This window comes from Orussus abietinus, unplaced genomic scaffold, assembly GCF_000612105.2.
Source record: "Orussus abietinus isolate OABI.00-Male unplaced genomic scaffold, Oabi_2.0 scaffold18, whole genome shotgun sequence".
Taxonomy (NCBI): Eukaryota; Metazoa; Arthropoda; class Insecta; order Hymenoptera; family Orussidae; genus Orussus; species Orussus abietinus.
Genome location: NW_019396011.1, coordinates 1,019,564 through 1,042,419, shown reverse-complemented (window position 1 = coordinate 1,042,419; position 22,856 = coordinate 1,019,564). Strand labels below are relative to the sequence as shown.

The 22,856-nt window shown below is 48.5% G+C and overlaps 3 protein-coding genes across 3 annotated transcripts; 2 read left to right on the top strand and 1 right to left on the bottom strand.

The window, feature by feature from the left end:
* The first annotated feature begins 5,407 nt into the window (after positions 1 to 5,407).
* On the top strand, positions 5,408 to 15,830 carry LOC105700370 (huntingtin). Its single transcript, XM_023434497.1, has 15 exons — positions 5,408 to 5,772; positions 5,863 to 6,046; positions 6,125 to 6,403; positions 6,489 to 6,630; positions 6,697 to 7,266; positions 7,335 to 7,915; positions 8,002 to 8,315; positions 8,389 to 9,750; positions 9,815 to 13,865; positions 13,940 to 14,145; positions 14,216 to 14,390; positions 14,450 to 14,863; positions 14,940 to 15,100; positions 15,184 to 15,271; positions 15,350 to 15,830. Exons 1-15 carry the CDS (start codon positions 5,531 to 5,533, stop codon positions 15,446 to 15,448), a joined length of 8,868 nt encoding a protein of 2,955 aa, XP_023290265.1. The 5' UTR covers positions 5,408 to 5,530; the 3' UTR covers positions 15,449 to 15,830.
* On the bottom strand, positions 15,822 to 18,224 carry LOC105700240 (pickpocket protein 19-like). The gene is made up of 8 exons (XM_023434509.1): positions 17,974 to 18,224; positions 17,537 to 17,737; positions 17,197 to 17,448; positions 16,997 to 17,111; positions 16,568 to 16,844; positions 16,347 to 16,503; positions 16,068 to 16,168; positions 15,822 to 15,997 (listed from the first exon to the last, which is right to left on the bottom strand). The coding sequence occupies exons 1-8, from the start codon at positions 18,222 to 18,224 to the stop codon at positions 15,837 to 15,839; spliced, it is 1,515 nt and encodes a 504-aa protein (XP_023290277.1). The 3' UTR covers positions 15,822 to 15,836.
* Positions 18,225 to 19,517: 1,293 nt separating this feature from the next.
* LOC105700239 lies at positions 19,518 to 22,615 on the top strand. The gene is made up of 6 exons (XM_023434508.1): positions 19,518 to 19,541; positions 19,594 to 19,847; positions 20,305 to 20,611; positions 21,143 to 21,436; positions 21,553 to 21,990; positions 22,334 to 22,615. Exons 1-6 carry the CDS (start codon positions 19,518 to 19,520, stop codon positions 22,613 to 22,615), a joined length of 1,599 nt encoding a protein of 532 aa, XP_023290276.1.
* Positions 22,616 to 22,856: the final 241 nt, after the last annotated feature.

Here is a 22,856-nt window from a genome sequence, read left to right as displayed (position 1 = left end):
TTTCGAAAGAAAAAAAAAATGAAAGAAAAAATTGTTAACTTAGCCCAGGCAGGGGCAAAGGGGATAAGGACCCTCTTTTTTGTACTTCCTTATGTTGAGAATGGGGTAATCAAGGAATCGAGGGAAATTCCTGGGTACATTTTGCGACGGGGAATATTCCGAAGGAAATCTCTGATCCGATATCAACACTCGGGAGATCGCGGTGTTACTTGGCTTACGTACAGTTAAGTACCGAGCGTTGCCGGTACGCGTACAGTTAGGTACTAAAGTTGCGTAAGACGGCTTTGGCGCGTGCAGGCGCGATGCGTAACGAGCTACCCAAAGACAAGGCGGCAGACCTAACGGAATAAAAGCCGACGACGTCGGCCTAGCGTGGCCTGAATTTTCGTAATGTACTACGCGACCGGATTCGCGGCTCTTCCGTTAAGGCCAAGCACTGTCGCACGCGCGACCGCGACTCTCCTTCCGCTCTCTGCGGTGGGAATGAATTCTTCCATCTCGTTCTTTTCCCCGCCAAAGGGGGCGACAAGAACGAGGCGACCGAGATGCGCTCGGGCATAGGAAGGATAATTCACCTGAAGATTCCCAGGCAATGCCGAACGTGGAATATCCGTAAATTAATCGTATATAAATGTTTATTGAACGTACGTTAGATGTGTACAGGTGTCTATGAACTCTACTTTAAATACAGTCAAAGGCTAGATGTCCGGATGTGGTGCGTAATATATGTATATATCTTGGATATCTACAATAGATGGTCTATAGATATTCATACGTATTTGTAATGAAAATTAAATTCATAACACTCCTTGGGCAGAGTCCGTTTGAGAACTTGTTCGGTACAGCTGTGCAGAGAAATCCTGATGTTTAGGATGGAGAACAATTTTTTTTGTAATTGTCGGGATTTAAACCCGGCACTCGTGGGTACGCGAGGAGGGAGTACGGGTACTCGCGGAAGCAGGAACGCGCTAATCATGATGCCTATGAAGGATTTAATATTTTTCGGACTTATTTCGGACGGGATGGATCGGGAATTTGCTCGTAGGCCTTCTGGGCCGAGTTGTTCGCATCCGACCCCGAAGAGCGATTCGGTGAATATCGGACCCAGCTCGAATTTAGCCTCGTGTATAAATTTCAATTCCCCGGGCGACTATCTTGGGATTTACGAGCCAGCGGTGCTCTCCTGGCCGACGAGTTTCATCGGCGTTTCCGAGACCTCAGGGACCGGTTGCACGAGTTAGGCTCTTCGGGTTCGAAGTCGATGCCTCCTCGATCTGCCTTTAGGCCTAATCGGGCCAAATCGGCGAGATCGATACGTGATTTGGGGATTTATCGACTCGGGACTCCTGCTCGACGAGAGGGAACGAACAGATAGCGCGAATAGGGACCCGAGGGAAGAAAAAAGGTGTCACTTTAAACAAAATCGTTCGATCGCACTACATCTCGGTTAACTTTATACATCGTTTTGACATTTGGTCGATTATAGATAACGTATCGGTGAACCGCGTTTCAATTCCCTCGATTGCTATGTACACGGTTAAACGAAGAAAAATTGTTATTTGGTTAAGTAAAATACTTTTCCCGCGCGGATGGTCCACGCAGACTCCGATCGGTCTCCATGTAAGGAATGTATGTTGCATCCGAGAAAGCTTTCCTGAAGAGAGAGACGGCCTAATCGGCGCATACGCGGTGTCGTTAGGCAGGGAAAAAAGAGTCGTTTAATGCGACCTGCGGAAGATAAGAGTGCGGCGAAAGCCGGAAATTGGTCGGAAATTGGCCGGAAATCAGCGCTAAACGTGCCCGTGGATGAACTCTCGTGGTAATTTCCCGGCCATAGAGAAGAAAGAGAGAAACTTCTCTCTTTCGGTCCAGCACAATGATGATCTCGTCTACCGGAAGTCGCTTCAGGGGTGCACCTCTTGCGAGGACCGGAAGAGCGATCGGATTCCGTACATGGAAATTTCCTCGGAAATTTCCATGTACGGAACAAGGAGGCGAACAAAGGCGGTCTCCCTCTTTGACCCGAGGAGGGAGACCGCGTTTCTCCGGGCCTTGTGCGGACACGTTCCGCGATTCCCCAGGAAATCTCGGGAAATCGCTTTCGCGGAAAGAACGCCACCCGGACGGATCGCTCCTCGGCATCTCCCGGGATCGATTTATTTCATCGAATTATCTCTTTCTTTTTTTTTCCCCCCCTCTCGGAGCTTCCGCGCTTTTTTCCTCATTTCCACGTCCTCGAAGTCCAGCCTTTCCGCGCGGCGCATTATACACGATGAAACCGCAACCCGAGGTAATATTTAATAACGCGGTGCCGCACTCACGCGATGCTACCTAACCTGTTCCTCCATGGGCGGATTTCTGACCGGCATCGACCTTTCCTCCTTATTTTCTCCTTTTTCCTTTTTTTTCCGTTTTCTCATCGCTTTGTTTTACTTCCCCTCGTTGTTCCCTAGATTCATGCGTTTCTCCTTCGTGTTTGTAAATTCCTGCAGCAGGCCAGTTGATTTATTTTCAAAACATTCGGGGAGAGTTTCCCTTGGGAGCGAGACCTTCTTGTAAATGGCGAATTGCATTTCTCCGGATGTTTCGTCTCCGGGTGTTCGATTTCGCCGAGGAGGCCTCGAGGACCAAAAGGACCTCGAGGACTCTTCAGGGCTCCTCGAGACATCGCGTTGGTCTCGATTTCCTTCTCTTGAGAATACTACACCTGAGGGGCTATCACTCAGAAATCAGTGAAACGATCTTCTTTGAGAACCGATTATGTCTGGTCGCGTATGATAAACGACAATGTGATTCGATATCAAGCAACGATCGGCCTTAAAATCGTAACAATTTCCACGTGATTTCCACTTAAAAAAATCGATGATTTCCTGAGTGAATGAACCCCCCTTCCGACGTAAGCCTCGAAAAAGGGACGGAGAAATCGATTATCGGCGTTTCGACCCACGTGAAATTATTCGGAATGGTAACATTTCACGGCCGCGGGCGAGCCTCGTGTTGAGGGCCTTTTCGCCCACGCAAAGAGGCTCCATAAAATTACATGGTACTCCGCCGGGCCGTACAAGGCACCATAAGATCCAACTCTAGCACCCGTTTGCATATTCGGAATTAACGAGGAGGAAAGAGGGCCCCTCTGGCCCCGGGCTCATTTTTTTTTTTCTAAACTCTTCTCGGCCGACAAAGGGAATTTTTCTCCCCATCATGTCCGAAGCCTTCATTTCCCGAAATTTCTTTCATCAGTCCTCTATTTCCATCCCTGTTACGAAGGAAAAATTTGACCAATAAAGTTTATGAGAAAAGTGACAAATAAATGGGAATAATGCACGGATTTCCACGTCACCCTTGGGGTACCGTGCCAGGACGCGTTCCCATTATTTTACATGGCGGGATCCCCAGGAGGCCTACACCATGCCACAGATTTCATGTGGAAAAGTAAATCAATAACCCATCCAGTTTTCATCTCGATTATTGTTAACGTTTCAGGAAGTCCTTTTCTAGGATCAAGATAGAATTCCCGACTCGACTCTCCGGCGTGTTTTCCATTTGCCGAAATCTCGCGCGATAGGACAGAGAGAGAAAGAATATTGCAGGAGAAGTGCAACGCCCCTCTTATCCTCTTTTATCCTCTCTTATCCTCTCCGAGAGGAGGAGGCTGCAGCGACCTCCGGAGCGACAGGTGCAATCGGGAGACACGAAGATGGAGATCTCTTTCTCCGCGAATCTGGGTCGGCGATTGCCAAAAATGGGAGGCGAATCAAAATTCGACCCACATTACCCGGTGGGAAATGCACTCGCGAACCGGCCCCCGGGGAATGCACCGCAATTGCAGTCCGAATTTGATCCGGTGCATCTCATTAGGTGCATCGCCGGTCGCTGCGCGCGTCGTCCCCAACCGCGGAAAAATTTTCAAAAAATACGGAACTACTTTTCGACAATTTCCTCTGAAAGGAAATCGTTGAAAGATGTCATCTCTCATCCGGCTCCACCGGAGGATCGAGTCGGCGCGTCAACTTACGATGCTAACTTATCGCTTAGATCGCCGCCGAAGCGAGGTTTACCTCTTTCTGTATACCTTTTTTTCTCGTCTAAGACTCTTTATCGAGATAATTAATGAGAGCGACGGAACCGAGTCTCACTATGCACAGCCACCCACCGAGTTGCCACCCGCCTCGACTCCGACAGGACTGAAACTGCACGGGTGAACGAGCCCCGGCCACAGGGGCGTTTATATACCGAGGGGTTCATCGATTTTCGCCCTTACGGCCTCCGCGCCTGCGTGACCCTCTTCCTCGAACCTGGACGACGCGGGCGGTGCATCCCTTCCGAAAACATTTCCACGTTCCTGCGATTCGATTAATTCTCAGCCCCTCGACGCTGCATGCATTAAATTTCCATTGTAAGATAAACAGAAATTCACAGAACGCTGCAATTTCATTTATTTTTTTTTTCCTTCTTCTACACGCCATATTACATCTTAATCCGGGGGGGAAGTACATGCATTATATTTCCCTTGAAAAATGACCAGAAATTTGCCCGAAGTCTACATTTTAATTTTTTTCCTTGTCTACGTGCCAAGTTACGTTTCATTTCAAATAGAAGGAAGTGCATTCTCACGCCGCGGAGGTCGAGGGAAAGGGAGTCAAAGGATTGCCTGGAAGATTAGTTAGGACGTGTTGCACTTTTCCTCTTTCACTCGTACCTCTAGGTGACAGTCCACCTTAACGAGGGGATTAGAAGGAGGCGATTAGAAAGGAAGTTAGTAGGAAAGCGTGTGGATGACAATGCAGGAAAGCCGAAGCTCTTCCCGAGTGAAAAGTGATCCCCTCATGATAGGCCGGTAGATTTGGTACGCTTTCATATTTATTTTCTCCATACAAAGACGAGGCTTAAGTGCACTTTTGTTGCGCCTGCCCGATACTAAATATCCGTTCAGTTCACTCAATTTAACGAAATCGAAGTCCAATTAATATCCTTGACTTTTAGTAACATATTCGCCGTCTGATCTCAGACTTCTTGGATTTTTTTCAATGTCCTGTCTCGCATGTTCTTTTGCATTAGCATTAGCATATGCATTAGCCGCCTGCATCCTCCACCGGAGGTCGCACAGGACGCGGTCGCTCGATCTTTCCCGTGAGCAATCTCCCAACTCATTTCTGGTCTCCATCGTACTCTTAAATCCGGGATTTATCAGGTTCGGATTCAGTAAATCGCATATCATATATTCATCGTACTCCTAAATTCGAGTTCTGATTGGCTCTTGCTTCAGGTGAGGCAATTTTGAGGTTGGGTTAAATCCGGGATTTATCAGGTTCGGATTCAGTAAATCGCAGGTCTTCATCGTACTCCTAAATCCGAGTTCTGATTGGCTCTTGCTTCAGGTGAGGCAATTTTGAGGTTGGGTTTGTAGGTTCCGAAACAAATCCATGGAATTAAGTGGAAATGCCACTGTTCCGTTTAAATGAATTCGTCGGTGTTTAGTTGACAGCTGGAAGTACATACGTACGGGGGACACGATGATCAATGAAATTGAATGAAATTACGATTGACGCAAGTTCGTTGTAGGAGGCTGTCAAAAGTATCAAAACGGGTCACAAGGTTTTCGCGGAGGCAGCGAACATGTCACCTGTCGAGAGAGGAAGTCTGTGAGATTTTTCAAAGGGACCAACAAAAGATTATTGCAAAAATGGCAGGGTTAAACAATGTGATCAAGGCCATGGAGTTTCTTAAAGGATTGCAAGATGAGAACATTACTAGTCAGGATAGTGCAATGAGGTATGATTTGTAAACGTTGATTAAAAGGACACATTCAATAATTGTCGTAGAAAATATTAATGATTTTCATTCGCTATGGCGTGTCAGCAGGAAAAAGGAAGTCATGGTTAGTTGCGTAGCGATAGCTGATGGAATCTGTTCGCCAAATATTAAAACTGCTTCGAGATTCTCTCACATACTCGGTGTGTCCATTCAAACGTTGCTAGCACTGTGCGACGATCCGGAATCCGACGTGCGAATGGTAGCTGATGAGTGTCTCAATAGAATTATAAGGGTAATACTTTAATTTCGTAGGGTTCTCGTTGATCTATTTATTTATTTGTATACTTATTAACATTTAGTCTCACTCCAGGCAATGACCAATGGCAATATTTTGAAAGTACAAGTTGAATTGTATAATGAAATCAAAAGGAATGGTCCAGCTCGATCGTTGAGAGCTGCTCTGTGGCGATTTGCAATACTTAGTCATGCTATACGACCGATGAAAGGAAAGACATACGTGTCTAATTTAATTCCCTGCATTGTGATTATCGCAGAGCGTACAGAAGAATCTGTCATTAATACATTGTCCACTTCTCTTCCTATGATTCTAAAAACTCTGGGACCTTTCATGACTGACAACGACGTTAAGGTATGCCCGAAGGCCTTATAAAGTATATGTATAAGAAATTAGTTGCGCTGTAAAATTTAAACCACAATTCTTACGTGCGCTTCAGGTGCTGTTGAAAGTATTTTTTCAAAATATACCTTCTAGTCAGGCAGTATTCCGAAGAGCAGCTGCTAATATGATATTAACTACGTGTTTGAACTGTAGTAAACCTCAAGTTTTTTTACATTATGTATTGGAGTACCTTATAGGTAAGTAATATCCTCTAAGCCCGCTGTAATGTAAAGTACATTACATGAGAAGATGGTGAATTACAGATACAGTAGTGCCCGTATCGAAAGAAGAGGATCACCTGCCAACGGTGACGGGTGTGCTAGGATGTTTGCGTGTAATTTTACCTCGGATAGTAGAACCGACAGAGCCAGGATCTGGACCCGTGTACAGTGTGGATAGACTTCTACAGATTTATGAGTTGTGCCTATATTTTGCAAAGTGGCACTCCGATCATAACGTCGTCAACGCGGCTCTAGAGACCCTGGCTCAACTGTTGCAATCCAGCCAAAGGAGTTTAATATCCTGCCTACTATCGGAAACAGGGATAACTCAAAGTAGAATAACATCCAACGAAAATGTCAGTCGTCTACCATTGAGTCGGATGAGCGTAGCCACCGTCACATCTGGCCCAAATTCAAGTTCGACCTTAAACCTATTCGAGCCCGACATGTCAGAAATAGCACCAAAGGTGGAAAGATGGATCGCCGACTCGGAAAATGCGCTCTCCGTGATCCACCGACCTCCTCGTCAGGAAAACTTTCCCAGCGAATCCGTCGAGACAGCTGGAAAGCCTATGGAAAATTACAGCAATCTTACGATAGGTCCCGTCGAAAGTGAGTACCACTAGCTCGGTTATTTAATTTCCTCCGTTAGAACACACGTATACAGGTAACAATTTCAGGCGAATGCGCCGAGGAGGGTAGCGACGTGGGCAGCGACGTGGAGAGATTAGAAAAAATGTCCAACCCGAGCACGTTGAGTCATTTGTCAAAAGACGAGGAATATTCCGACGACGCGGTACTGTCCATTACGTCGCCTCACAGAACCGCATTTAGTAGTCCGTTTCCGGAGGTGGACGTGGGTTCGATTACGGACATGGATGTGCCGTTGAAGTACTGCTGCCGTTACTTGGCCTCGTCATTTCTTCTGACCGGAAGTGCCGGTCAATGCATTCCAGACAAGATGTTCCGAGTAAGCGTCAAGTCGCTCGCCTTGACATGCATCGGACACGCCTTAAGGCTTTGTCCGACCTTACTTTCCATCTCCGTCGCGAAGAACCCGAGCGAGAATCCTCAGCTAATGTCCGACATTCTTTTATTCGCCGATCACCCCGATCCACAAATAAGAGGAAATATCTCAATAATAATTGGCTCGTACTTGTCCGCCGTCTTCACTCAATATGGCGGAGTGTACAGAGGTAAAGATAGCGAAGAGGAACGAGAACCTGTGCCTTTAGAGAAGCTCATCGATCTGCTCTTGAAGGTACCTTCTATATCATTCTGGTATTTTCAATATGTTTCTATTTTGTATGGTTCAAGTATTACTAGTTTCCCTGTTATTCCTTCCAGGGACTCCAAGACGAATCCTCCGGTACTTGTCGACAAACGCTGATCGCATTGAGTACCTGTCTGGTTAATCTGTTAGAATCGGTAGACAATAAGTGTGGTATTCCTCTTCTAACTGCGCTACCTCAACTCGTGAAGAATCCGTATTTTCTTGTTAAAATCAAATTAGTAGAGGTGTTAAGTGAGTTACCGTACACCACCATAGAGTATATCACGGGTGGGACGGAGTTCCAAGAGAATGCAATCGCTGTCATGGTGAAGTTGTTGGGTGACCAGGACCAAAGAGTGCGGCAGACGGCCAGTACCTCCATCGTGAAGTTGGTATTCATGTTTTTTTTTCCCCGTTATAGAAAACTGTGCACGGTATACCATGAAATGTCCACGTTTCAGGATCATCCCTGTATTGTATTACCGGCATCCGGATGAAGATTCGGTAACGAGAAAGGCGTTCTTGTACACGGAGCAATATTTATCAGCGGTAATCAGGGAGCCCCTGGAAACTTCCTTTGGCTGTCGAGGTGAACAGAAGTTGTTCATCAACAGCCTGGTACGGCCCTTTAAATTATTGTGCGTCCAAAGTGGCTGCGATAATGGCAACGACGACGTCAACGAGAGGATCGAAGACACCCTGTCGCGAATGGTGAACGTTCTGGCGGAACAGCTGGCAGTGGTCTCCTCGAAGCATCTCATCTACGGATGCTGCGAAGCGTTGAGTCGTCTCAGCGAAGCATACCCTACGACGATGTATCCGAAAGCGTGGGACTGCTACTTGCCGAAAGCTCCGGTGAAAAAGATGTACAAGAGATCCAACAGCCGCATCGAGGTCAACGAGGCTGGCCTGGCGAACGAGGTCCCCACGACCGTAGGAAATGGCCTCTTATCGCTGACGATTTCTCTGCTATCGTCCTCTCCGATTAGTCTGGACCTGTCTACGCACAGGCACTTAATTCTGCTGTCGGGGAACTTGGCGTCTGGAATGGCCCTCTGTAATTTGAAGCTAAGCGATCCCACCACGAAGAACGACCTGTGCTTCACCAAGTTCTGGACCTACTTCAAGGACAAGCAGACGTCCCAGCATCTGGAACTGCTGCTGGTCCACGTGGTCCGGTTGCTGAACATTTTCGTTCACGTCATCAACGAGATTCCTTTGGTCCAGTCCAGCATGAAGTCGGCGTTGCCCTCGTTGACGGCTACCCAGTCGCTGTCGCCTAAGAAGAAGCTCCTACCTGAGCACAAATCAAAGGAAAAGGAGGAAAGAGCTTCCCATTCGTTTTTCGGGAAGGAACACATGGGCTCCTTCTCTAGTGTACCTCATTACGTTAAATTGTTCGATATCCTGAAGTCGGCCGACTCGAATTACAAGGTCACCCTGGACTCCGAGGCTAGCGAGATGTACTTGTCGCTTCTCAATGCAAGTCTCGAGGTTTTGTGCCAGATCCTTGAAGTAGCCGCCCTCAACGAAGCCGGTCCTATTGCTGAAGAGATTCTGCATTACTTGCAGACCACTGTGGTCTTGTCACCCACTTATACCGTACAGGGTGTCCAGCAATTGTTGAAGTGCCTGTCGGGCACGAACTTGAGTGCCCGATGGTATGAAAACGAATTGCACAAGAGCATCGACGGGAAGAACGGTCTTCGAGATGACGTCAAGGGTTTCTATGATGGATGCTTCCAGAGACCGGCGAGGCGAATGGCTGAGATCATCAGGATCATGGGGAACAATTGCAGGGATGGGAGCGAGTCCGACACCAGGTGAGGTTTGGACATACAATGAAGGGTTTCTGGAAGTTTCCTTTGATTTTTAACACCTTTTCAGATGGTTCGGGCTGCTGCATAGGAGAGGAGAGAGGAAGCTATCGGCCTTCAAGGGCCTAACTCGGTCGACCGCTCAGAAAGCTTCTATAGCGTCCTTTATCAGGCTCTTCGAGCCCATGGTGATTAAGTCCTTGAAGCAGTACACCATCACCAGCTGCATAGAACTGCAGTCCCAGGTGCTGATGCTGTTGAGTCAGCTGGTCCAGCTGCACATCAACTACTGCCTCCTGGACTCCGATCAGATCTTCATCGAATTCGTGATAAAGCAGTTCGAGTTCATCGAGAAGGGACAGATACAGCGAGCCGAAGAGGTTCTGCCGAAGATATTCAACTTCCTGGTGCATCTGTCGTACGAGAAGTATCATTCCAAGGTGATAATTGGCGTGCCGAAGATTATAAATCTCTGCGATGGGCTGATGGCGAGTGGACAGTTGCCATTGACTCACTGCATACCCGCGTTGACACCGGTGGTCGAAGACATCTTCCTAGCTCGCGGGACCAGCACCAACATCAGCGAGCAGAAGGAGCTGGACACCACCAGAGAAGTGCTGATGGCGATGCTGCTCAAACTGGCGGAGTACCATCAGGTGATAGAACTGCTGGCCCTCTGTTTAACGGAGTTCCGGTACAGCGGGGATGGCAACGGTGAGGAAAAGTGGAGGAGGTGGTCGAGGTCGACCACCGACGTCGTTCTGCCGATGTTGGCCAACGGAGAGGCCAGGATAGAGTCGAGGGAAGCTCACGTGGCGTTTGTCAAACTCTTCGCCGCCCTCTCGCAGACCGTCTTTAAGCCGGTCGACCCACTTCTGAGGGTCCTATTCGTGGTCCCACCGACCTTGTACGAGCCTACCCTGAAAATGGAGCGCTGGATGGGCATGGTCAACGTCATGCTCCTCTCCCTTATCTCGTACGCCAAGGAAGAAGCCATGCTTGCCAGACTATCCGACTTGACCATGCACATTCCAGGACTGATCCACATGCTCCTGAATGCCCCAGGCGCAACTAGTTCTCTACATCTGGCCACGGATCCGTTAAACGTCCAGAGAACTAGAGACTTCGAGGTAACACCCGAGAAGATCATCGCCCAATTTATATTCAGGACGGCTGCATTGGTCGGCCGGAAAATCTATAATCTTCTTGGGCTGAGAGAGGACGAACGTTTCTCGTCCAACACCGCGTTGTGTACGGATTCCAATGACTACTTGATACACCAATTCGCGTTCTTCTTGCAATTATGCATCCACATGTTCGAGTCAGGGAGCCACTGCAAGGTAGCCAATGCGACGATGCAGATGATACAAGGCTGCAACACTCCTGACGAGAGGAAACTACCGATGGCCAATCTCAACGCGCTGATGTTAAGCGTTTCGAGTACTTGTCCGCTGATAACGTGTCAGTGGACCTATCTGATGACCCTGCTCAGTTATAACGAGATGTCGTTCTGGTCTAAGGTTCTAGGAGTTAGGAGCCCGATGCATGCCGTGCATGCTGGCGCGGCGGTTGATAAGGTTTGTCCGAAAAATAAGCGCCCTGGTATTGGTAGTAGTGTAAATATCGATATCGTTAGGAGAGGCAGCACGATCCTGTTCTGCGACTACGTTTGCGAGAACCTGGGCGACGCGGAGCCCCTGACTTGGCTCCTGGTGAACCACATCGAGGAGACCATAAACCTGGCCACGGAGTCTCCGGTCAGGGAATTGGTGGCTGCAGCTGTGCACCGGAATCCAGCTGCAAGTGGACTGCTGGTGCAGGCTATCGCTGCTAGGTGTCTGCATCTGTCGAGACCAAGCTTCGTCAAGCGACTGCTGCAATGCATGGAGGGAGCACATCATTCCCAGAGCGGGGCGTTAATTCTAGCTCTGGTGCCAAGAATGTTGGCCTCCAAGCACATGGCTCTTTCCAGGATGGTGGCGAAAATCGCTAGTCGGAGGGTGGAGATCCTGTTGACCCTGAAGACGGAGGACGCGAAGGAGCAACTGTCCAAGGAGGACCTCATCAAGACCATGGAAGCTCTGCAGACCACCAAGTTGGCCAGGAAACATGGTGGCTTAGTCAGTCTGCTGAACAAGTTGGGATCTCAGCACTATGACCTCTCCCCGTTAGATCTCGAGCACTGCAGGCCCTTCAATCCCTCCACCATTAAAAACATCCAGCTGGACCGCAAATGGTTTCTGGCGCAAGTCAAACTTCGCTGTTGCCATCCGAGCGCCAGCTACGGTTCCCTGGAATCCGCGCAATTGCTGAATAATCTGGATGCCGAGGCCTGTTCCGACATCTTGTCCTCCAAGGAGTTCAACATTAGGATCCTTAAAGAGTGCATTAGACTCTCCGTTAGAACCACTGTTGAGACATGTCAGAATGTAGAGATCAACGTAACTGCGGAAGAGGGTGTCGGATTTAGGGAGAGCCCTTTGTACACGGCTAGTAAGCAGTGCTTACTTCAACATGTACAAAACATCAACGAGCTTGTGCCGAAGCCTCATTATATATTCAGTCCGACTCATCGGGCCAACGGTAAGGATGTAAAATACACAACGAGATTTTCAGAACTTATGCAGGACACCCTGTACCGGGAGACGCTCTTCATGGTCATCCCAGCGGTGGTGGTGTATCTCCAGAACCTGAAGAAGCTGTCCAACTACGACTTGTCGGAGATCGACGAGATGTACGAAGAGGACCTCGCGAAACTCGCCATGCTGTGCCTGGAATCCGCACACTGGATGGTGCACTGCCAAGAAGTCAAGACCAGGATGTACAAGCCAAGCGAGCTGCAGCTGTCTCTCGACTGTGCCGAGGAGATTCTGAAGCACCCAAGGTTGAGTAAAATATTCGGCAACGCGGTTCACCATTCTTGGGTCTGTTCATCAGCGGCCACGTTGACAAGGATAGCCAGTCATTTTCTGATGGCAATAAACCCGTTGCCAATCGTGGACGGTCATGGTCTAGAGCCAGCATTGTCATCGGAGGAGACGAAGACCTATGCCAACGCGTGTCTGCAGATGGGAGCCTTGGTAGCCTGGCTGGAGAAGTGCCAGGTCGAAGGCACCCCGAAGAACGTCCCCTTCTTCGTCTTCAGGTCCCTGAAGAGCCTCGTCGTGAGCATCGGCAGGATGCCTCTGGTCAACTCTTTCGTATTGACGCCACCTCAGGTGTGGAAACACGGGTGGAGGGTGGTGGGTTCCGGACCGACCAAGTGTAGCTTCCCGCTCCTATCCTCGGAGTCCAACTTTCTTCAAGAAATCGAGATCTTGGAGCAATTCGTCTACAGGGTAACGCTGTTAGGCTGGACCTCGAGACTCCAGTTCGAGGAGATCTGGATGGCGCTTCTAGGGGTGCTGAACGTCTCACCGAACGACAACATGCTCGTCGAGGAACTTGCCGTCCTGAATCATGTGACCGGTCTGGCAGTGCAGGCTATCACGGCCCTGTTGACGCAGACTCTGCTTCTGCCGAACCCTGGGAACCCTGGGAACAGTTGCCCCATGTTCCACTCCAGGGACCCTCAGCTATCCCTGAACAAGGTCAGCTCGAAGAAGCTGTTCTCCGTCCAGGACACTCTCACCTGGAAGTTCGAGTGCGTGAGCGAGCCAAGGGACCAGGCGCGACCTAGGCTATACCACATCTTCGATAGGGGGAACATAGAGAGGGTCGCCAATTTTAACAGAATCTCTTACGGACAATTGTCCGTGCCCTACTTGTGGGCATCCTGTTCTCTGCATGAAGACAAACTAAGTTCCGGAGTCATCTCGCTAAGGGACAAAAGGAACCACGCTCTGCTGACTTCCTCCCTGGACCTGGAGTCCTGCCTCAGGTTCCTGTTGGACCTTTTCACCTCCTGGACCCTGCCTCAGGCCAACACCCACCTCCGACTGTTAAACGAGGTCGTCAAATCCATTCTCTGCATCTCCGAGCTCTTCGACGAGAGAGGCCAGTTCCAGTGGATGCTGGACACCTGCCTGGAGATTTCCAGGCTCCATTCCACGGATAACGTAATTCTGCATCAGTATCTAGTCATCGCAGTTTGCAAGGCCGCTGCCGTCCTGACCCCCTTGGTGAGTCTTTCGCTTAGAATCGAAGAGTATATCGAATTATTCGCCGATTCGAATGCCTTGGATTTGTTTTACAGGACGTCGAGACGCTGGAGAAGGTCAAGCGCCTCGTGGACAATAGCTTGAAATCCGGCTTCCTGCCGGCCAGGGTGTCCGCTCTTCATGGGTTCCTGTACCTGTTGCAAAGTGCAGTCCTTGCCGACTGCGAGGAGACCATGAACATCGTCCATCCCCTGGCTATCGAGTACATCCAGAAGCATATCGACTCCCAAGATTCGAACGGGTACGTTGTGTGGCCATAATCGTGCAGTTAAGTGTACGATATCTTTAGTTCTTGAGTTTATGTAAATTAGGGTGCTGAGTCAAAGCGAAGAGCACCAAGGAATAATGTGGGCCCTGGTGTTCTTCCTCCTGGAACACGCCGAAGATGCTCCACCCGATTCCGAGGCTCCTGCCGTCTTGGAGCTGGTCCTTTCCTTGGTGTCCAGTTCTGGGATCTCAACGGCTTTGCATCAGACCCTTCTTCAGGTACTCCTCGGTATGAATTATTGGTCCAATTGTGGGATCATCGATGGAACTCGTTCCAGGGTCTGGAAAGGCTGGTGGCCACCAGAAGCGTCGTGGGCAAAGTCGCCGAACAAATCGCCAAGGTGGCGATCGATCGTCTCAAACACGTCAGCCCTGTTTTGGCACTTCCTGCCCTTCAGCTTCTCCTGACCTGTATGTACACCGAGGCTGCGGACAGGTTGAACAGGCCGGATGTCGAGGAGCCATTACCGGACGTCGAGCCGGAAGCCCTGGTTCGCTCGATAGAGAGAACCTCGGCTATTTTCGACAGGATTAAAAAAGGATACCCGATGGAGGTCGAGATTCTCTGCACGGTATTGTCGGAAGTCCTTGCAGACTTCTTCCCCCCGTCGGAAATCCTGACTAAAGTTATCGGGGAATTCCTATCGCCTCAGCAACCTCATCCGAGACTCTTATCCGCGGTGGTCTTCAAGGTCAGTCCCTGGAAAAAATAATCTCGATATTCTATTTTATTCAGAATTGGGATCGGTGAATTCATTACTCTTCAAGGTGTTCGAGAGGGCGTGTAAAGGCACGCAACTCAGTTTACTTCAGGATTGGGTCGTCTTCAGCTTACCGAATTTCATCCAGAGCTTGCCTGTCGCGATGTTCACCTGGTGTTTGACCTGTTTCTTTATCAGCGCGTCCGCTAATCAGTGGCTGAGGGCTCTGTATCCTTTCGATTTTAATCCTAGCAAGCTAGACCTTTTTTATCATTTTTCCTAATGTGTAGTCCTTGATTCTCTAAGTGCAGCTTCCCCCACGTGCAATCTCGCATCGGTAAGTACGAGTACGAAGACAAGAAGATACTCTGCATCGCGGCGTCGAATTTCTATCGCCAGGTAGGGGGTCGAAAACAATTATTCACTCCCCGAATAAATGTTTCAACTACTCTTCACTCCTTTCCGCAATTTTTCCAGCTCTCCAGCGAGAGCCAGAAGGTCGCTTTTCGTGAGACTTTCCAATCGGCAGCCAAGGAACCCGGGACTCCATTCGGCGACATTTTAGCGTCCTTCTAAAGTACTACGCCTAGGAAAAAAAAAAAAAGAATTCATTGAATTCAAAGAATAATTTATTTCACTCAAACTCAGATTGTCCGGATTCCGCAGAAACGTTGCATCCAATTTCATTTGAGTGAAATTATTCTTTGGATTTACAAAATGTTTGATACCGTTGAAAGAATATTTTTTTTCTTCTCGGTGTAGGGAAAGGGACGATCTTTCTTCCTGAGAAAGTAGTGACGAGTCCTATTGTACAGAGACTGGTCGTTACTTTAGTGCCTAGTGCTGTGTGTATATTTGTATGTATCTGTATAGGCAATTGTATATCAGCGTTTGCAACCTTGCCCAGGGAATAGGGGGAGCGTCGTGTACAATAAATAATGTATTTTGTAAATAGAAATCGCGCTCAGTTGTCATGTAGGATTGTTGAGTCGCTCTTCTTCGGCTTCCTCTTCCGGTGGAGGTTCACTCTGTACCAGAAGAGACGCAGGGTGGCGTAGTAGAAGATCTCCACGAAGGAGAGCACACTTGCCCCGAGGAAGAGGCCTGCAGCTCCGCCGACAGAGGCTGCAACATTTAATTGCATTCACCCTTAACGGAACAAGTAGCTCGATTTAATTACATCCAGTCGACTTACCCAGAAAATTGTTCAACCCGAAGAACTCCTCCCGGTGGTACTTGTCAGTTGGAAACTGGATGCTTACGATCGTGATTCGGTCCTTCGGTGAGCCGGCTTTCCTGAAATTCGGTACAATTGTTCCAAAAAAATTCAAAATGAAAGAATGAATACCCCCTGAGAAACAATTTCCATTGAACCGAAGGGATATATTTCTTTGAACGGTGCCGAAGAAATACTTCGTTAAAAGAATAATTATTTCACGCGAACTCGAATAAACCTTAATTTTTGTATATTTACAGGTAATGATAATTGAACTCCGCAGTGGTGTAGAAGGTCGTGTCGCAATTGGATATGCAGCCGCACTTGCTCAAAGTATGCGGTTTAAGGTTGACGATGCGATTCTGGTTCATCCCTATGCAACGCATCTGAGTGACGTTGCAGGTCGGCACTCCGGCTGAAAGTGCAGATTTTTGCAGTACTATTTTTTAGGGCTTCATAGGTATGTCTTTGATAAGTACGTATGGGTCGCGCAAAGTGCGGATAACAGCCGCATAATTTCCTTATGATATCGTAACGGCACTCCAGGATGCACATCTTGTACGAGTAAACCGGCCACATATTTAGTCCTCCGTCCTGCAAGTACTTGCACTCTCTCTGGGGTACTGAGAGCTTCCTCACCCTCTCAGAACTGCTGGTCTCGGTAATTATAAGCGTAAGGGAGAGTAGCGTGATCGGAGGCACATGGTAATGGTCGTCCTTGAATTCTAACACCTCGTTGGGATGGAACAGGCTCACCTGTCGAGCGAAGAAATTCAACGACCGACTAGGAAGACTCGCTTCTAAATTTTAAGGTGATACGAAAGGATCATTCTATGTACATCAAAACGTCGAAATATTTGTCGAACCTTCATCACGCCTTAAATCCTATCAATTTAATTGAAACTCACCCTGATGTCGTGGTTCTTTATGCTCATGATATCTTTGGCAGTTCTATCCATGTAGGAGTAATAATGAAGTTCATCTTCCACGTGGGCGACTGTCCAATTGTTGGCGAGCCAGTACCTGAGGAAGAAGTTCTCTGCTTCGATGACATTTACTTTCTCAGTGGTCTCTGGACCGCATTGAAGGTAATTGAAGTTTTACTCACTCTATGGAATAGTAAACCCCGACCAAGTTGCGGAAGGTCAAGCAAATCCCTCTTTCCGTTACCACCCAGGTGGGTATTTTTATTGCATTTCCTTCGTAGAGGATGGACACTGGTCTCAGGTCGTAAAGAACTCGCAACCATTGGTCAGGGTGTACCTCTTCGTAGTCAGGAGTCGAAGTCATGGTGTCGTAAGTGACGTTGGAGATGAACGTAAAGAAATTCCTGGCCTCCGGCGTGTCTTTGATCCCGTATCTAGAATTTTTCCATCATTAAATCAGGAAATCGTATATGATATCAAAGGAAATCGATTTCACGGATTTCGAAGATTATGTCGACGCACTTCTTGAAGACCTCTGGGAAGCTCGTAGGATCTGCAGCTTCGACAGGACACGCGATTAGTGCTGGTTTTGTGATGGAAAAGGACCTGTAATCATGGTCAAGGACCACCACGGTGGACTGGTGTTGATAACGATTCCAAAATGTGATGGACAGGGCTATCAGACAACCCAGGGCTCCGACGATGAAGAGGACCGCTAGGAATCTGTGGAAAGGAACTTCTGAATAAAAGAGATTCCTTTTCTTACTTTATTATTTTCTATGTATGAAGTATTCAATGGAACGCAGGTAATCGTTAAACATTCGGCTATTTTCGAGGGAATAGAGTATTTCTTTGACTTTATGCTGGTTTCTTTAACCATATTCAGAGAAATGATTTATTAGGAAGAAATTTTTTTTTCTCAGTGCGGGAGTTCAAGAAAAATATAAAATAGGTCTTGCCTTTCCAACACGTGTCTATGGGGTGCAGCCAGGTGGTTCAGCCCATGGATACAGGAGTTATTAACAAAGTCCACCAGGTACCTCCCCGTGGACGTCTTTGCTCGAATCTTGTCCATTCCCACGCGGTTTCCGAGGAACTCCATATTTTCCTCGGCCCAGATCTTCCTGAGCTCCTTTTTTTTCGAATCCTCAACGACGAGTTCCCGGATGTAGAACACCGTGGGACTCTTTTCCCTGGACCTTCGTCTCATGATTTCGACCGGATATAGATACCTGAGAAAAAAGAAAAAAGAACATTTCTTTGGTACCGTTTAAAGAAATATTGTTTTTGCGGATCGATGAATTCTTGCCTTTTTTTTTTTCTCTCTCAGTGTCGGGGAAATTTTGCGAAAAATGGAGGAAGTCGCGCACTTGCGCCTGCAGTGCGCATAACGTAAAACTTGCGTGTAGCAGTGTTCGGTTATGCGAACCAGGCCGAGGAATCTCGTCAATAAAAGATTCCCCCTGAATATTTCATCCGCATACCGCACGTGAGCGATCGTATTCGAGCAATAATGCGCTAAGCGCATTGAATTCGATAATTGAAGGGAGGTCTTTTCCCCTCTTGGTAAGAAAATATTCCCCCGAGTTCGCCCTCGCCGTCTCTCCTGGCAAAGCGTGAATTACGGCCCTGGTAATTCTAAAAACATTTTTTACCGATCAATAATTCACGCTCCGATTCTATCTCCGAGCCCCTGCAGGACATCTTGCACTTCCACGCCGTGGCGGGGGAACCTAAGGAAAAGCTGTATCGGGAAAATTCATTTCCCAATCGGAAGAGGACGAGGCAGCCCGTGTCCTTCCACTGACTCGACCTGGATTATACGACCTGAATGAAAATCCTCGGAGGATCTAATGAACCCTCCTGAAAGAGTTTCGATCCGGTCGTAAGCCGAGCTCTGCGCATCCCAGTTTGTCCTCGTCCAATCGAATCTCCTCCAGGACAACCTATTGACACTCCCAGAATCAGGATCCCGGAGGTATTTCCTTCACGCCGAAAGTGCAAGTAAAGCGAAACTCCGGATACTGCAAAAGAGAATTACTTTTAAAATCAATTTGTTCCCTCGCCGTTAAGCCAGCGCGTCCACTTTAACGCGATCGAAGAAAATTTCGTACTCCTTTGTTGCTAATTAGTTTTTTTTATAAACAGAGATGCAATTATTACCGCGGTAAGAGAAGAACTTTATCGGCAAGTCGTGCTTTGTCAAAAGTGGAGGTGTCATTTTTTCCGTGCAGACGACTTCCGAGTGTCGGGAAACAACGGCTCGACCCGTCAAAGGCGCCTCTTTTTGGATCCGATTTTTAACCCGCGAGCCCCGATCGGAGAGTCAAGTGTAATCTGCCCGAAAAAGAGATCCTTGTTGGCGGAGATTATGACAAGCGTCAAATTCCCATCGGAGACCCGCTGGACCCGGGATGCTGTTCGATCCGGCTTTGCCAGGTCGATCTAACCAAGCCGAAAAAATGGCCCGAAATTCCCCGGACATGGTAATGCATCCGACACTATGCAGATCGTTGCAAAACCTCCCGTCAGTCATTTGCATCGGAGGAAAAAAAAATAATGCATGCACTTTAACGCAGAGCAACGAGACAGAGTGCATCCGAACGGAGGAACTGTACAGAAGCGGGGCATGGCACGGGCCCAAGGCCCAAAAATGTCCTCTGCATCATCGATGCTCCACCAAAGAAGAGCCCTGCGACAGATGCGAGTCTCTGATGCAGTTGGAAAATTATGCACTCGAGAATCCCAGGAGAAGACGGAAATCGAAAGTTCGACATTGCTCGTCCTGCCGGTGCGGCCCGGACGCGTTGAGATTCTCGCCACTCGGGCCAAGGTTTGTCATCGCTGGGGGACATCGGAAATAATGCATCCCATAACTCGATAAAATTGCCGGGCATTCTTGGGAGATGGTTAGGTCGGCAGTAATAGGCGAATCCCGCGCCAGGAGTTGCATAATGGCTGCAGCGAAACTTCCCTCTTTACGGGTCAGCGCCGGGATGCAATCCTGCAGGCGGCCGTCCACTTCGAATCGGAAGATCTGCAAAAGTGCAGCCCCGCTTTTCGATTTACCGGCACATCGTTTCGCAACAAGGCTGGATCATTAAATGGCGATCGAATGGGCGGCGGCCAGCAATTGTGATTCATTGCCGAGGAACGCTTGGAAAGTCGAAATTTCGGTGCTCCTCCCTCGAAGGAACTCGAGCGTGCCCCCAGATGCCTGGCAGCAGTCCATGCTGAATCCTTGGAACTTTCCTCGGACATCATGGTATATATGGCTTGTTTTTGCCCAGGAAAACCTCCGAGAACGTCGAGGTCATCCTGGATCGTTACGAGCGAGTCCTGGCGGATTCGTCCTACCCGTCATCGAAAAAGCCCCAGAGCGGGGCATCTCCAGGACATTTGCGAGCTGCAAGGTGCTCGAAAAAAGGGAACCCGTCTCACCGGTTGAAAAAAAACGGAAAAGTCGAAGCCGACCCGGTCCTCGAGGTCCTTTTCCAAGATCTGGTCGACCCGAGTCCTGCCAGTCGGAACGAGAGGTCCTGCAAATTCATGGAGTCCAGGAGTGCACCGAGGAAGGATCGATGCAACGACCGGCTGGTAAATCTCGCATTTGCGCTCCATTTAGGAAATCCACCCCGAAAAGGACCTTCAGGGATCTCATTTTTCTAAAGTCTATAGTTCATCAGCGCTCGGGAAATTAATCGGCGTGATTGCGGTCCGGTTAATTCGGTTTCGTCCCGGAAGTGGCCCCATTTCCCGCAGAGCCCTTAATTTATTTCCACAATCTAGATATTAATCGTGCAGTTACCGTACAATGTCTTCCTGCGAGTGAGCCTTGCTTTCTAGTCGTTATTGCTGGGCGCTTGACGGGTTAATGGCACATCCTGGAAGTAATCGCGAAGAGAGTCCTTCGAGCAGCTAATTCTGGAATACCGTTTAGATACCGAAATGATCTCAAAAGCTGCGACTCGACAGAGCTCTCAATTTTAACGACGGAATTTCGAGAGCGGGCGTATCTTACAAAATGTTTCCCAGGATGTGCCTTTCTAGATTCCATCCAAGGCTGCAGTTAAATTATGAAATGAAGTAAAAAATAAAAACCATCTAGGAATATTCGGACCGTTTCAGAGTCCACTGCCCCGTGAAAATTCAAACCTGGACGGCGAAAATTTAAAGAGGCACCACGGAAACCCACGTTCCCCGGAATTACACGAAAGGAAGAGGTCGCCGAGGCCGGCAGGAAGTGGCCCAGCATCCGGCAAGAAGGAGAAAGCCAGAAATGAAGATCTAATGCAGCTGCGGAAAGATCAACAGGAGCTGGAGAAGTTGATCCTCGAGATCCGGGAGTTTGAGAAAAAGAAGTGCCGACAGGGTAACGAGGAGAAAGAGGGGAAATCCGGGGAGGACGAGATCATAAGGAAGGTCGACTTTCCACCGAAGAAAGCTCCAAAAGGCACCGAACAACCCTCTTCCTTGGAGATCGCGACCACCACTCGGACAGAAGCGGTACTTCCGCTATTTCCAATTTCTCGAAATAGTCAAAGAATTATTTGGAAAGTCGAAACTCGATTCGGTCCTTCCTTTTCCCTCGATTACAGGAAAAAACGCGAGGGCTGAGACTTGGAGAGGCGAGCAGGAGCTGCCAGTCGATTCTCGGGGCGGAAACTCAGTCTCAAGAGGTCTCGAAGAAAGTCGCGGACTCCTTGAAGGAGGAAATCCCCGAAACGAGGCAGAGCGAGGTGGCATTTTGCAAAAATTGCCGCTGTACTTCGACACCGAGTATAGAGGGGACGAGCGAGGAAATCGGTAGAAATATAGAGGAGACATCTAAGAGAACTTCCGAGGCGACGACCACGAAGAGGAAGAACGTCTACGGGGCTGGGGATTTGGATCTTCATGCGAGCAAAAGCTACATAGTGAGCCTGATCGATCGAGCCTTGAGTCGAGAGCTGGGAACGGTTCCCGAGGGAAGAAAGGTACCCTCTAAAATGCCGGAAAATAGAATATCGCGTTAAGATGGAGGAAAGTGGGCGATTACACGCGAGTCCATTTTTCATCCTCCCTTCAAACCGGAAGTCCAGTTTTTAAATGCCTGTCCAGTGATAGGGCGGTCTGACGATATCACGCAACTTTCGCCTCGCTCGACAATAACTGAAAGTTGGGCTTTCGGTGAAGGAAGGATGAGAAAAAAGAAATGATTGCATCTGCAGCGTCGAATCGTTGCGCCTCAAAGCGCTCCGTCTGGCCTTGTATATTTGTTTTGTAAGGCTCCTTTTAATTTAGGACGATTTACCGAAGTCGGGGCCGACGCAGCAGGAGCTTTGCCTGGAGATAACACGCCTCCTCCAGGGCGATTGCTGCCAGAGTCTCGGCGCATTTTCCCAGAATTTATGTAATCACCAGGAATGCCCGGATTACGTGAAACAGCTGAAAACCCTCCGGTGGGAGTACTTGAATCACATCCAAGAGGAACTCAGGAAGCTGCACGACCTGGAGAGGTTCCTCGACACCTGTTCCCCGAGACACTCCTTGCCCGTCCTGAATGGCCAGAGTTTCCTCGCCGAGCACCGAAAAGAGCAGCAATTAAGGGCGCTCAAATAATTCCGCTAATAAGATTTCAGAAGCTAACGTGCTCCGCATTTTTCTGGCCGGTCTCCCACGAGACGTATGTATTGTACCCTGAGAAAAAGAAATGGTTGACTCAAAGAAATACGCATTGTTACAACCAAAATCTGCGAAATCAAACACATGAAAAAAAAAAATGGGTAGGGGTAAAGAAAATTGCTTTAAATCACCGAGATAATTTTTCTTCCCAACGAAACAATTGTTTCTTGCAATTACA